At 41.5% G+C, this 15,879-nt stretch overlaps 1 protein-coding gene across 1 annotated transcript in view; it reads right to left on the reverse strand.

Annotated features, from left to right (window-relative positions):
- Window positions 1-15,879, reverse strand: part of LOC122555580 (uncharacterized) — a 132,622-nt gene that overhangs the window by 98,402 nt on the left and 18,341 nt on the right. The window contains exons 6-7 of the mRNA XM_087992481.1: window positions 12,016-12,222; window positions 2,942-3,054 (exon numbers count right to left, since the gene is read on the reverse strand). Of these exons, the coding sequence (XP_087848607.1) occupies window positions 2,942-3,054; window positions 12,016-12,222 (320 nt within the window). The remainder of the gene's footprint in view (window positions 1-2,941; window positions 3,055-12,015; window positions 12,223-15,879) is intronic.

The following is a 15,879-nucleotide window of genomic DNA, read 5'->3' on the forward strand; positions in this document are numbered from 1 at the left end:
TAGATGGTTAGATGGGCTTCAGATTGGTTTCACAGGTCAGCGCAACATCAAGAGCTGAAGGGCCTTTACTGTGCTGTAATGTTCCATATTCGATGTTCTCTTCTTCCAATGACTGTTGGTGGAATTTAAATTCTGTCAACTATCTGGAATATTAAGCTAGCTCACCACATTGGCTACCATCATTTTTTAAATAAAATTCCATCTGATTCAAAAATGTCCTTTAGAAAAGGAAATCTGCTGTTTTTTGCCTGATCCAGCCTACACATGGTTTGAGACCCGGAGCAATGTGGTTGACTCTTCTACCATCACCTGAAAAGCTACTCGGTTCAAGGGTAATCAGTGATGATAACAAATGTTAGGCTTGTATTGATTCCCACATTCCCACATCCCATAAAAGAATAAAATTAAAATCCACCTGAGTGAGTAGACAGGCTCTAGGTTTAATGTCCCAGCTAAAAGATGGCACCTCTGACAGGGCAGCATTCCCACTGCAATGGCAGTACTGACCTTCATTTTTGTGCTCAAATCTCTGTCATGGAGATTGAATCCATCACCTGATGAATCACTATTATCTGTTATACACTATTGCACAAAGTTAAGCCTCAATCCATCAAGCCTAACTTTCTGATTCTTTGCTCATAATGTTGGTTCCTGCTTCTGGAATCATCATAGCACTATTCTTTCCTAGCATAGCCCAGAAATTATTCTTCCCCTGCAAAATCTCCTCCCCTAATGGTGGTCAAATGTGAACTACTCAATGGAAAACAGGCAAGTAAAATTAGCTTCACAACACTTGGCTAGAAGATTATCAATTCAAGTCCCAATTAAAGACCTAAACTCAAAATACTTCAGGCAGTACTGAGAAAGTCCCGTACTATTGGAGGTGTTGAAATTTGAATGAGACATTAACTCAGTTTTCAATCAGCCTCTGATATGAACCTAAATGATCCAATGGCACTAATTTGAAGAACAGAGAACTTATTCCTGGTGTCCTAGTCCTCCACCAGCATTAATAAAACAGTTAAAATATTGCAGTTTATGGAGTCCTTCAAGACCCGAATTGTCTGCTGTATTTCCTATGACTCTGCACCCATGACTCCACTTTGAAAACATCCAATTGACTGTAAACCATCGAGGGACATCCTGATGTCATGAAAAGCTCTACAGAAATAAATCCATTTCCTTTTTATTTGCAGTAAGAAATGCTAATGAGATCAATACACCTTTATTTGGATTAAATCATACCACACCAATGCCAGATAATGACCACCTTCATAATGAAAGAATCTATAGCATCTCCTTTTCATCTTAAATGGTATTACAATTTCTGAATCAATACCTAGAGATTGCCACTGACCAGAAATTGAACTGAATCAGCCATATTAATAAAATGGTTACCAAAGGAAGCCACAGGATGACTATTCTGCAGTGAGTAACTAATCTTCTGACTTCCCAAGTCAGGAATGTGATTTGATTGGATTGGATTGGATCTTTGATTGTCACATGTACCGAGATACAGTGAAAAGTTTTGTTTTGTGTCCTATGCAGGATTGACAACATGAAAGAGCTCAATACCATCCAGCACAAACTAGCTCATTTGATCTGTGCCTCTTCAAGCACTCTTTAAAATATTCACACCCTCCAGCAATGCACAGTCAGTGCAGTTTGTATTGTACACAAGATACACAGCAGCAACTCATCAAGGCTGCTTCAACAGCATCTCCCAAATCTGCAATCTCGACCACCGAGAGGAACCAGGGCAGCAGACATATAGGGACACCAACACCTCCAAGTCACACACCATCATGTCTTGGAACTTTATTGCCATTTCTTCTCTGTCATCGGAGATTCCAGATCACCCTCGCTAATGCACTGAGGGTGCACCTATGCCCCAAGGGGCACCTTCTCAAAGGAAATTCGGAATGGCAGCCTGACCAGTGATACATCCATGTAAGAATAAAGAAGGAAGAAAAGGCATGTGTGTAAATATGGGACATGGAACAGTGTCAGTGACTTTTTAAAAATTCATTCACCGGATTAGGATGTCACAGGCCAGCATTTACTGCCTGTCCCAGAGGGCAGTTAAGACTTAAACACATTGTTATGGGTCTGGAGTCACAGACTAAACAAGGATGGTAGCTTACTTACTGGATGGCTGTTTTTAATAAACAGCAATGATAGCCTGGTCATCATTTGCCATTTTAATTACTTACCTAGCATTCTAAATTTGTGATTCGGACTCACGGACCAGTTACCTGTATTATTCTTTTATTCATTCACAAGATGAGGGAGTCATAGGTTAGGCCAGTATTTATTGCTCATAGGGCAGTTTTTAGAGTCAATCACATTGTTATGAGTCTGGAGTCACATGTAGGCCAGACTGGATCAAGATGACAGATTTCCTCCCCCAATGTACATTCACGAACAGGATGGGTTTTTCCCCAATCGTCAAAGATTTCATCGTCATTATTACACACTTAATTCCATATTTTCATTTTATTGGATTCAATTTCCACCATCTGCCATGGTGGGATCTAAACCTGAGTGCCCAGAACATTAACTCAGTCTCTGGATTAACAGTCCAGCGATAATACCACTATGCTATCACCTTTCCATTCATTATGCTTCAGAGTTCTGCAACCTGTCTCCATTGAAATAATATGCTGCTTTTCTAGCATACCTGTTAAATTATAAGTTAATATTTTCCTCTGGTCTACTCTATCTACCAACTCACTTAACCAGCGAGCTGTTCCTGTGCGTGGGAATTACTCTCTGCACAGGGTAACACTCAGCCAAAGCAAAAGAGAAAAAGAAAATTAAACTGAAGAAAAGAATGTTTTTAAAATTTATTTCCATCTCCAAATTGAGTTTCTTGGACAAAAATCACAATTATATATTCCTACTGAGCATTCAGGAATATATGTTCAGTGGTTTTACATACCCAACTACTGGCATTTCTTAATAGGTCGAAGTAATCCCAACCACTGTAGTTTGTGTCCAACTCAAATTCGTTTATCTTCAGTTTTACCCATCCAAGGTAGTAGTCAATTCCAACTGTAAAACAGAAAGATTAAATCTCAAACAAAAACTGAAAATACTGTGTTAAAGTTTCATATATTATCAACATTATGATCTGAAGAAGAGGTAAATGGGTTTTTGCTTTTCAGTTCTGTAAAAGTGACTTATTTTTAAGAATCAGAAATTCTTTCTTCAAACAGGCCAAACAGCATTTCCAAAAAATCATGTGAGTTAAGTTAAATGACCAGATAAGTTGTCCTGTAATCTAAATAACCTCTTACATCCAGATGGAGAGGCCAGCAGGCAGGCGCCAGGAGCCAGAGGCTGGAGGCCGGAGGCCAGAGGCCATAGGGCAGAAGCAAGATCAGTTCAGAAGAAGTGATTCATAGGATCATAGAATCATACAGCACAGAAACAAGCCCTTCAGTGCAACCAGCCTAATCGAACATAATCCCAAACTAACCTAGTTCTACCTGTCTGCTCCTGGCCCATATCCCTCCAAACCTTTCCTATTTGTGTACTGATCCAAATATCTTCAGATGTGCTGATTTGCAGTTTCAAAGTGTTCAAAGTCGCTGGAAAAGCCCTGATTGTTTTCTTAGAATTCAGTGACAAAAGGCAGTGAGTTAGTTTTTGTCTGTGTATAGGCAAAAGTGAGGACTGAAGGTGCTGGAAATCAGAGTCAAAATTAGAGTGATGCTGGAAAAGCACCACAGGTCAGGCAGCATCCGAGGAGTAGGAACATAGATATTTCGGGCGGGACCCTTTCGTCAGGAATGAGGCTGGAAACCTCGGGGGTGGAGAGATAAATGGGAGGGGGGAGGTGCTGGGGAGAAGGTAGCTAAGAGTGCAATAGGAGGATGGAGGTGGAGATGAAGGTGATAGATCAGAGAGGAGGATGGAGCGGATCGGTGGGAAGGAAGATTGGCAGGTAGGACAGGTCATGAGGATGATGCTAAGCTGGCAGGTTGGAACCGGGGTAAGGTTGGGGGAGGGAAAATGAGGAAACTGGTGAAGTCCACATTGATGCCGTGGGGTTGAAGTGCTTCGAGGCGGAAGATGAGGCGTTCTTCCTCCAGGCATCGGGTGGTGAGGGAGTGGCAGTGGAGGAGGCCCAGGATCTGCATATCCTCGGTAGAGTGGGAGGGGGAGTTGTTCGGCCATGGGGCGGTGGGGTTGATTGGTGCGGGTGTGTCCTATCAGCCACCTTCATCAGTTTCCTGATGAAGGGCTTTTGCCCGAAATGTCGATTTTCCTGCTCCTCGGATGCTGCCTGACCTACTGTGCTTTTCCACCACCACTCTAATCTTGACTTCTGTCTATGTATCTCAAGGACGGTTGGAGAGACTTTAACAAATGTGCAAAATACCACAGAAGGAAACTGACTGACCTCAGCAGTCCAGTAAGAAATTAAAGACTGAAGATAGACATGATGCTTCATTGGGTTTGAGTGCTGCGATGGATATTGCTGAGAAAAATGGTTGAATACTCCTTTTTGCTGGTTATGATATGATCTTTCCAAATTGTTTTAGCTTTTATTTTTCTCTTTCTTCTGTGTAATCAAGCTATGTTGCTTTGTTAAAATTAGATTGGCGAGGGGGATCTAAGATGGCGGCGATCTGAGAAGATCACACTGCAGAGCTTCGCATCGCAGCAGGAGCAAGACGGTCCTCTAACCCGCCCAACCCAGGTCATCAGGATTTCTTGGGGCGTTGGAAAGATTGTGGAGCCCCAAGAAGCATTTAAAAATTGACTTACCTGTATTTTCAGCTGTCCAGAAATGCCTAAAAAGGGAGGAGGAGCATCCGAGGTCAGGTCTGCAGCTCAGCCTGCAGCAGCCTCAGAGTTGATTACTCTCCAGGATCTGGTGAACCAGCTCTCAAAATTTTGCGAGATGCTGGGGAAACAGATTGAAGAGAAGCTGGTTCCAGTCTCTCTCATGCTGCAGAAGCTGGGAGAAGAGGACGGATGAGGTGGAGCACAGGGTCACAGTGGTGGAAGTTGATGCCAGTTCATTCAAGGATGAGATCTAAGCCCTGAAGACGCAGGTTCATAATTTGCGTGACCAAGTGGATGATCTTGAAAACAGGGGCAGGAGAAAAAACATTCGGATCATCGGTCTGCCTGAGGGTAAGGAAGGTGAGCGGCCTGTGGAATTTGTTGAAGATTGGCTTCCGAAATTCCTTGACTTGGAGACTGGCATGAGAGGATTGAAGATAGAGAGGGCTCACTGGGTTGCAGCACGGAGGTCGGGTCTGGGTCAACACCCTTGTCCTTTCCTGGTGCGGTTCCATCATTCCCAGATGAGGAGTGAGTCATGGAGGCTTCCAGACTCCAGGGGAAGGATCCAAAGGGCCTAATTTACGAGGGGTCTAAGATCCTATTTTTTCAGACTTTTCAGCGGCAGTGATCCAGAAATGAAAATTGTATGATGGTGTCAAGAGAAGACTGAAGGAGCTTGGGATTCAGTACTCCCTGAGATATCCGGCAGTGCTTCAGATCACCTTAGATAGATCCATGCATCTCTTTGACACATCGGAGAAGGCAAGAGACTTTGTGGCCAAACTAACCTAATTTAAACAATTATAGTATGTATAAATATTGTTGCTTGGGTATGCATTTATCATTCTGTAAAAGAAATGGAGGAAATCCAATTGGAGCTTTGTTTTTCTCCTTTTTTTTCCTCTATTGATAATAATTTGGTTCAAACTATGTCTGGCGGTGGTTAAGATGTACATTTTAAATTTCTAAGTTAGGACATACCAAAGGATGGGTGAGGCAGCTTCAGAGTGAAAAGGCGCCTGGTCCTGATGGACTTCCCAGTGAATTCTATAAGGAATTTATAAGTATACTGTCAGGCCCGATGCTGAATATGTTTAATGATTCATACAGTCATGATTGTCTCTCACCATCTTTGAGAGAGGCCAATATTTCACTTATCCTTAAAAAAGGGAAGGATCCGGAAGTCTGTGTTTCATACAGGCCCATCTCACTCTTAAATGTGGACTTTAAGATCCTCTCGAAGGCTCTCGCATTAAGACTGGAGAGTGTGTTACCTTCTATTATTAAAGAGGATCCGACGAGCTTCATAAAGGGTTGCAGATCCTCCAATAATGTTAGGAGGCTGTTTAACGTAATTCAAGCATGCCAACAGCAGTCAATACAGGGATTGGTGATTTATTTAGATGCAGAGAAGGCATTTGACCAAGTTGAGTGGCTGTACCTTTTCTATACTCTAGACCGGCTTGGTCTGGGCGAAGTTTTCATAAGATGGGTAAAGATTCTCTACAGTGTACCTCTCGCTGCGGTCATTACCAACGGGGTACGATCAAGCAATTTTAATATTTCTAGGGGCAGCCATTACTTTTTACGTTAGTGATTGAACCGTTGGCAGAGGCCATTCATGGGGATCTCAATACATCAGCTCCAGAAGTGGGGTCAAAATTACATAAGATCTTGCTGTATGCAGATGATGTTCTAATTTTCTTGACAAATCCAGCAGTTTCAGTGCCTTGCCTGATACAATGCATTCACGCATTTGGCGCTTTTTCAGGGTATAAGATTAATTTTGCTAAATCAGAGGGTATGCCTATGGGTGGTCTTACGAAAGAGTTGGCTCTTGAGAGTAACTATAGATTCCCATTTAGGTGGTCACAAGGGGGGTTTTGTGTATTTGGGCACATTCATTACTCCAGTTCTAGATTGGCTGTTCAAAGCCAATTTTACTCAATTATTTGAAAAACAAGATCTCCAAAGATGGGAGGCACTTCCAGTCTCATGGTTGGGTCGGATAGCGCTTATTAAGATGAATATTCTCCCTTGTTTGCTATATCCTATACGGATGCTTCCCCTGATTTTCAATAAGGAAACACTCAGAAGACTGAACGGTTGGTTCAGCTCCTTTATCTGGCACCGTAAACGGCCCCTCATTAAATTAGCCAAGCTGCAGTTGCCTCACAGATTGGGGGGAGTAGACCTTCCGGACATTAAAAATTACCAATTAAGCTCGCTTTTGACCTACGTGAGTGATTGGGTTTGTGGGGACCCTCTTTCAATATGGCTAGATATTGAAGCCTCCCAGGCAAGGTGCCCCCTTACCAGTTTTCTGTTTTTGGACAAGATGAGGACAGTTAGGGAATATTGCCATAACCCAATAGTCATCAATACTGTTAAAACATGGAGGGCAATTTGGCAGAGGGAAGGTAATATTGGCAAAACATCTTTGTTTACACCTTTATTGGGTATGCTGGGTTTTCAACCGGGTAGATAGATTCAGGATTTAAACGTTGGGCAGCTTGGGGTATGTCTTGCATGGGTGATTTATTTGAGGGAGATGTAATGATGTCCTTCGATCAATTAACACTCTCTGTCAGTACTTTATATCACCAACTGGGGGGTGCCAACCTCAGATGAGTCTGATCGACTCTGCAAGATGTGGGAAAGAGAGCTGGGTGTTGAAGTTTCTTCAGAGGCATGGGAGGATATTTGGGAGAATGCAAGGAAGATATCAATTTGCAATAGGACCCATGCTTTACAGTTGAAGATTCTCCACAGGGTCCACTTATCCCCAGACCGTTTGTCAAAATTTAAACCAGGGGTATCTTCAGCATGTCCCAAGTGCAAAGTGTGCCCGGGCTGTCTTACCCATTGTCTTTGGTCTTGTGACAGGCTTCAAACATATTGGAGCGCTGTGGTGGGTGCAATGGAGAGGATTTTAGATGTAGGGGTGGAGAAGGACCCTATTTCGCTCCTTTTGGGCCTACCCATTGTATTTCCTGCAGACGCGCATAAGAAAAAACTTTTCAATATTCTTACGTTCTGTGCAAGGAAGAATATCTTGCTAGGTTGGATATCCGAAAAACCTCCAGGCCTGTCGGGTTGGCGGAAGATCGTTATGGAGCATATTCCCCTGGATTTTCTCGCAAATATGGTACACCACAAAACTGAGAATTTTTATAAGACATGGCAACCCTTTTTGAAATACCTGGACACAGATTTATCTGCCACACTAACAAGGGCTTTTATATAGCCGTAACGAGTATGTTTCATGAGACCAATATCCAGGGAGGAGGAACTGTGAATGTATGAGTGTTTTGTTTGGCTGGGCTGAGTTATTAATATTTATTTGTTTGTTGTTAGGTATTTATTTAGTTAGTTAAATAGCTAGTTTAGAGGTTTTTTTTAATTTTATACTTCTCCATATATGTTTATACATTCGCATAAGGGGTGGGTTGGGGAATTTTTTTTATTATTTGAGTTTAGTTTTGTACTATTTTTGTACTGTTTTGAATTGCATTCTTTTGTATTTGTTGTAATATTTAAAAATCTATTTTTTCTTAATAAAAGAAAATTATTTTAAAAATTAGATTGGCAACTTTTTGTGAAAATGTTCAGCAACTGACCATCATGGAACCAAATTGCAAAAATAAAATTTGTGATCTGCCAAGTCAGACCTCACTCAGGAAACTGAATTGTCAAGTGGTACCATCAGCTGAGAGAATGAAAATCTCGTCTGAAAGCATCAGCAGTGAGAGAAAAACACAGTTAATGTTACAGGTCCATGTCCTTTCATTAGAGTTGGCAAAGGTAGAAAGGTAGTATGTTTTAATCAAGTAGAAGACTGAAGGGTGGGATAGGTCTGACAGAGGGTGAAAAACAGGAGAAAATAAACAGTAAGGCCAAAGGAAACAGCAATGGGTCAAGCAAAGTGACTAAATGATGTGACTAAAAGAGGTGTGAATGGCAGAATGATGTAAAGATGCCATCTGAAATTGAAAAGAAACAAAAATTAAAGCCCAACCTACCAAATGAAAAGGAACAAAATGGAGGAAATACATTATGGTTTGGAATTGATGAACTCAATATTGAGTCCACAAGAGTATAAATTATCAGCTCTATTTTTCTTTCCTATTGAGGTTAAAGGTTTGGAAAGGAGATATCATAACAATTTTATGTTCCATCAAATAGTGCAGTTTCAACACGATGCAAGATAAATAGACCTAAAACATTTGAGTAAAAATAAACTTTGGTGAATGACAACATCTGTTCAGAAGCTCGTTCACATGGATTGGGTTCATTGGATTGTGGAGGCTGAGTTACAATCAAAGAATATGCAGAAGAAAGCCATTCATTGTACGTCTACAGATTGATTGAAATTTCCATTCCTGATCTCTGTCAAGTGACTAATACGAGAAAGCTTGCCCACCATGTAAATAGATTCAAATTTAGCTTTGATGCTCTGACTCTTGAATGAATATCAACGCTCACTGTCAAAGCTCACTTATGATGTTCACTTGGTCAATTATCACAGCTCAAACAGGACCGTAAGATAAACTCACTGACCATATACTCACAATATGGAGCTGTGCTTGAAGGGAGCAGAGGTTAGAGAGATAACACTATATCCACACAAAGGATTCAACATTGATATTCTAACACAAGCTCCTTGTAAGTATGTTTCCTCACTGATGTTGCAGGAGTGATAAATTTCTTACTGTCTAAGCTTAATATCTTTCCAGCAATTAGGACCTGTATACACTGCACTACGGCAAGTCACCATTATTTATCCAATGCCTCCCTGCCTCAGAACATGTACCAACAAAAGTGACAAGAGGTGAAACAATGAGGAAATGCAATTTGCTCAAACTTTCATTAAAATTCACATCGTCCCTTCATTGATTCTGGGCCAAAGTTCATGAATTCTCTAATATAACAATATTACGACAAGGGACATAAATTCATGGAACAGGGATGGTTGGTGGTTGGTGGTTGGTATTGATAGTAGATAGCATGCCTCACATAGAAGGGAACTCGGAATCCAGAAAACGGATATCCTGCAGCCATGATGTGCTGCGGGTGGACTAGATTCGTACAGAGTTGGGCTTCCACATTACGGTGAGGTTCACCCTCTGGAGATGTCAGCAACATCAGAGCTCTGGGATGAGCGCTGCCGGTGCTGTAACCAGTCTCAAGCTGAAAAAAGACCTATTGGAATCTCAGATCTAGGTAAGTGTTTGAAAGGGAGAGTTTAGCCACATCAGGATGGGAAGGACAGGGTGCAGGTGCAATTAAAAGTCCAGATGGGGAGGATGAAGGTGGATTACTATCTTCTGGTGAATGCTCACATTGTGAAAAGGGCACCCTCAAAAACTTTCCTTCCCAAAGTTTGAAAAACATTTTTTTGTAAATACAGGGCTGCCAGCTCACACCTATGCCAACCATATTATGGCATTGACAATGTAATGTTAGGGTCAATTGTGCTTTAAACAAGTTCAATTGATGCTTAATTCTTTATTTACTTATGGAGGGGAGGCTGCCAATTTTGGTAACCCCCACCCTACATTATGGAGCTGGGTTTGGGTGAGAACGGGAAAATGATGGGCTGGGCACCAACTCTATTTTAACTATCTCCTCTGCAAAATAGGCATCTGGCAGCGGTATGTAATATTCATTCAATTTCTAGGACATCAATCTTTCAGGACAGGATGTCCAACCAAAGTTGGACACGGTTAGGGCGGCACGGTGGCACAGTGGTTAGCACTGCTGCCTCACAGGGCCAGAGACCTGGGTTCAATTCCCGCCTCAGGTGACTGTGTGGAGTTTGCATGTTCTCCCCGTTTCTGCGTGGGTTTCCTCCGGGTGCTCCGGTTTCCTTCCACAGTCCAAAGATATGCAGGTAAGGTGAATTGGCCATGCTAAATTGCCCGTAGTGTTAAGTAAGGGGTAAATGTAGGGGTATGGATGTATTGCGCTTCGACGGGTCGGTGTGGACTTGTTGGGCCAAAGGGCCTGTTTCCACACTGTAATATAATCTAATCTAAAAAGTCTAAAGGAACGAAAGAACAGCAGGGACAATCTGACTTTTCTAACATTGCTCAAGGCCAGAGGGAATATTTTTAAAAGTCATTATGTGGAAAATTTCAACAATATCCCTGGAATTTTGTAATCTTCCTTGTTAAGCAGAGAAAAATCTGAGTAATTAAAATTAATGGCTTCACCAATAGTTATGAAATAAATTCTTTCTGAGCTTGTGGAGACCATAAACCAATACAACTGTTGATAAATAGGATTGGATGTGATGTCTTGGGTTCTTATTCATAGTACCACTTGGCTCAGAGCTAGATAACAATAATTTCAACTCATGTTTGACTATATTTATTTTGGTAAACAAAAATATGTGATGGAAGCAGGCACATTAGCAACATTTAAGGCATATCTTGATAGACACGAATGGACGCAAATAGAGAGATAAAAGAAACTGTGCATGGGCAATAAGTAATAGGTTTAAATAAGGATTAGGAATCTGCGCAGGCTTGGTGGGCCAAAGAGTTGTTCCTCTGCTGAATTGAATTAAATTGAATTGAATTGAGTAAAACAATGATGTACTCTCCACTGTGCACTGGAGTTTACACCTTGCACTCTTAACCTTTGCAGTTAACAACTTTTTTCCCAAACTTGTACTTGTCAACTTCAGAGGAAATACAGCTGTAAAATGAAACACTTTCCCATGAAAAATATTTAACATCAGGCAAGCAAATTCAGGTATATATCTGGATAGATACAGAGTAAATCTCACTCTAATCTAATCAATGTACCTCAACTCCAACCTGAGAGCTACATTCAGTGACAATGTTTGCACTGACCACAGCAGCCTCTGTGAGTGGATGCCAATTAAATGCCAGACTGGAGGCAGCATTGTGCTGTAAACCTGTGCTTGCTCAGACGTAAAGCAATATAAAAAAACTGAAAGAAAAATTCTACATACAGTAAGAAAAAGCTTATCTCACAGCAGATTTTACAATCAGTTTAGGCAGAATTCACATCGAGAATCAACAAGTGAAAGGATCACCCTGGAACTTTAGGAATCCTATTTTTAACCATCTGCATCTTAACATTGTGCTTGCAAATCAGGAAAGCATTTCCAATAAAAGAATAAAGTATGATGTTGAACATGAACACAGGCCCTTTGTTTTATTTTCTTTTGCATTTGACACGCACCTTGACTCTGAAATCGGACACATTTGCTGAAGCTCCCATTTGCACAACACAGTTCTAGTTCCAATCCCTGGCAGTGAGAGTTCAATTCACAGTCCTCGGGCACTAGTTCTTGCTCTGTTTCTCCACTGTAGATCTGGAACATGCTGATAGGGAAGTGATTTATACAATTCCCCGAGTTCACTGAGAAAATACTGGCATTCTGTAGGGCTGTCGAAGAAATGGAAAAATGCATGTTACATACCTGAGCAAAAATAAATGCTTGCCTTGGAATATTGGTTTTCTTGAAGCACTTCCAAAATTTAGGAGCAGAAACAGGTGTATTTTTTATTGCTAGAGGTTGTGCGATAGAATACCAGAGTCAGAAACATTCCACCATGAAATTGATGGGCTGAATGGCTTCCTCGTTAAGACTCTAAGCCAATGTTTAGGAATAGCTTCAATAGGCGTTTGAAGGAAGTGGAAATAAAGAATTTATTTCTTCTTGGAAAATTACTTATCGGATTTGGATTCTGGTGCATTGTTCATTAATATTATAAGGGACTGGATGGGAAAAATAGACTATTTTTGTCATGTCATTTCTTTATATTTAGGTGCATAGAGATTTTATCTCTTGCTCATCTCCCCTCAGTTATATCACTGAATCAAGTATATTTGGGTTGCAAGTAACCCACTATTACATATACATGCATTAGGACTCCAAATTTCACAATATATCACCTTGAAATAGTGTAAAGTCTGTTTACTAAGGTTCACCAAAATACATAGGCCAAGAGTTAATACCCTCTCATATAATTTTACAGCACAGGTTCAACATCACATTTGCATTGGTTCGTAATGGAAGTTAATATAGAACATAGAACATCACAGGCTCTTCGACTCTCGATGTTGCGCTGACCTGTGAAACCAAACTGAAGCCCATCTAACCTGCACAAACCCATTATTCTCCATATGTTTATCCAATGACCATTTAAACGCCCTTAAAGTTGGCAAGTCTACCACTGTTGCAGACAGGGCATTCCACGCCCTTACTAATCTCTGAATAAAGAACCTATCTCTGACATCTGTCCTATATCTATCACCCCTCAATTTAAAGCTATGTCCCTTCATGCTAGCCATCACCATCCGAGGAAAAAGGCTCTCACTGTCCACCCTATCTAATCCTATGGGTCATCTTGTATGTGTCTATTAAGTCACCTCTCAACCTTCTCCTCTCTAATGAAAACAGCCTCAATTCCCTCAGCCTTTCCTCATAAGATCATCCCTCTGTACCAGGCAACATCCCGGTAAATCTCCTCTGCACCCTTTCCAATGTTTCCACATCCTTCTAATAGTTCAGAGACCAGCACTGTACACAATACTCCAAGTGCGGCTGCATCAGAGATTTGTACAGCTGCAACATGACGTCATGGATCCGAAACTCAATCCTTCTACAAATAAAAGCTAACCCATTGTATGCCTTCTTAACAACCCTATCAACCTGGGTAGGCAACTCTCAGGGATCAATGTACATGGAGACTGAGATCTCTCTGCTCATCTACACTACCAAGAATCTTACCATGAGTCCAGTACTCTTTATTCATGTTACTCGTTCCAAAGTGAAACACTTCATACTTTTCTGCATTAAATTCCATTTGGCACCTCTCAGCCCAGATCTCTAGTTTGCCATGGTCTCTCTGTAACCTACAACATGAGTACAGTGAAAAGTTTACAAGTTGTCACTTATGGCGCCATCTGAGGTACAAAGACACCTGGCTACAGATTCTTGAGTATCTACTGACAATTATCTTAAATTTCTATCCTCTGTTGTTGTGGTTCTGTTCGCCAAGCTGGGAATTTGTGTTGCAGACGTTTCGTCCCCTGTCTAGGTGACATCCTCAGTGCTTGAGAGCCTCCTGTGAAGCGCTTCTGTGATGTTTCCTCTGGCATTTATAGTGGTTTGAATCTGCCGCTTCCAGTTGTCAGTTCCAGCTGTCTGCTGCAGTGGCCGGTATATTGGGTCCAGGTCGATGTGCTTGCTGATTGAATCAGTGGATGAGTGCCATGCCTCTAGGAATTCCCTGTCTGTTCTCTGTTTGGCTTGTCCTATAATAGTAGTGTTGTCCCAGTCAAACTCATGTTGCTTGTCATCTGCATGTGTGGCTACTAAGGATAGCTGGTCGTGTCGTTTCGTGGCTAGTTGGTGTTCATGGATGTGGATCGTTAGCTGTCTTCCTGTTTGTCCTATGTAATGTTTTGTGCAATCTACACATGGATTGTAGAATGAGGACATGCCACAACCCAAAGGACTAGCCACTTTACCATACATCAAGAACATTTCTGAACTGACAGCCAGACTACTACAACCACTAAGACTCATAACAGCACACAAACCAACAGTCACTCTCAGACAACAACTCACCAGGATGAAGGATCCGATACCCAGCATGAGCAAAACCAACGTAGTATACAAAATCCCATGCAAGGACTGCACAAAACATTGCATAGGACAAACAGGAAGACAGCTAACGATCTGAATCCATGAACACCAACTAGCCACGAAACGACATGACCAGCTATCCTTAGTAGCCACACACGCAGATGACAAGCAACATGATTTTGACTGGGACAAATCTACTATTATAGGACAAGCCAAACAGAGAACAGCCAGGGAATTCCTAGAGGCATGGCACTCATCCACTGATTCAATCAACAAGCACATCGTCCTGGACCCAATACATCAATCACTGCAACGGACAGCTGGAACTGACAACTGGAAGCGGCAGATTCAAACCACTATGAATGCTGGAGGAAACATCACAGAAGCGCTTCACAGGAGGATGTCACCTAGATAGGGGACAAAACGTCTGCAATACAAATTCCCAGCTCAGCGAACAGAACCACAACAACGAGCACCCGAGCTACAAATCTTCGCACAAACTTTGATTTCTATCCTCTGCTTACTGACCCAGGATGAATAATTCTCCTCTTCCAAATAGGGCCAACAGATATTCAAAATAATTAAGAGAGCTGTTGTTTGACAACTTATCCAAAAGACAGCACTTTGGACAGTGCAGCACTCCCTCAGAGCACCAGCCTTGACGTTTGTGCTCAGAACCTGCTGTGTCACTTGAACTGACAACCCCCCAGATTCAAAAACAAAAGCTCTACTGACTGAATCTCAGTCAGCTTGCAAGCAGCCACAAATCTATTGGGTTTCCAATCTTTTCTGACATAAGGCATCCTAGTTGTCCATTTCAGACTGAATGAACCCCTGTGATAGCTCATAGAGGCCTGCCTTCTTGTCTTAAACAAGCTGGTAGTGGGATGCCCCTCAAGATATGTTTTATCAATTATCTCTCCCTCTCTCTCTAATGGATAGATATCTATGGCCCCTTTGTGGATTATTGCTTGATTGACGACTTATTTTGTGTTGCTCGGATACACTTCAAACAACTTTAGACAACTTTGGATCTCAAGAAAATGAATTATGTTGAAACTCAGTGCAAACTGAACAGGAAAGCAGAGTCAAGACTTGCTCACATGGTAGGTTGAGGTCACGATTGAGTCAATCAGTTACTGGATGTTCTATGCTACAAAATGACAGGCTATTTGTGAAAAGTAAAATCCCAAATTAATGAATTAATAAAATTTCTTTCATTTGGAATGTCAGTTTAAACCACCTGACCATACTCCAGCCTGTTCAAGTTGTCACCCTTCCTAATATTTTCCGAACATAAAGCTCAGGACAAACTCCACACCTTACAAATCACTTCCAGTTTCTCCAATTTCACATAGCACTTTTTTAAATAAATAGGTGTGTTTTCTTAACCTTGTGTATTCAAACATTATTAGTATAGTGGCCTCAGCAAATACAATTTAATTGTG

Source organism: Chiloscyllium plagiosum, unplaced genomic scaffold (genome assembly GCF_037043375.1).
Source record: "Chiloscyllium plagiosum isolate Xiang-an unplaced genomic scaffold, Cpla_swu_hap1 HiC_scaffold_12, whole genome shotgun sequence".
In the NCBI taxonomy this organism is placed as follows: domain Eukaryota; kingdom Metazoa; phylum Chordata; class Chondrichthyes; order Orectolobiformes; family Hemiscylliidae; genus Chiloscyllium; species Chiloscyllium plagiosum.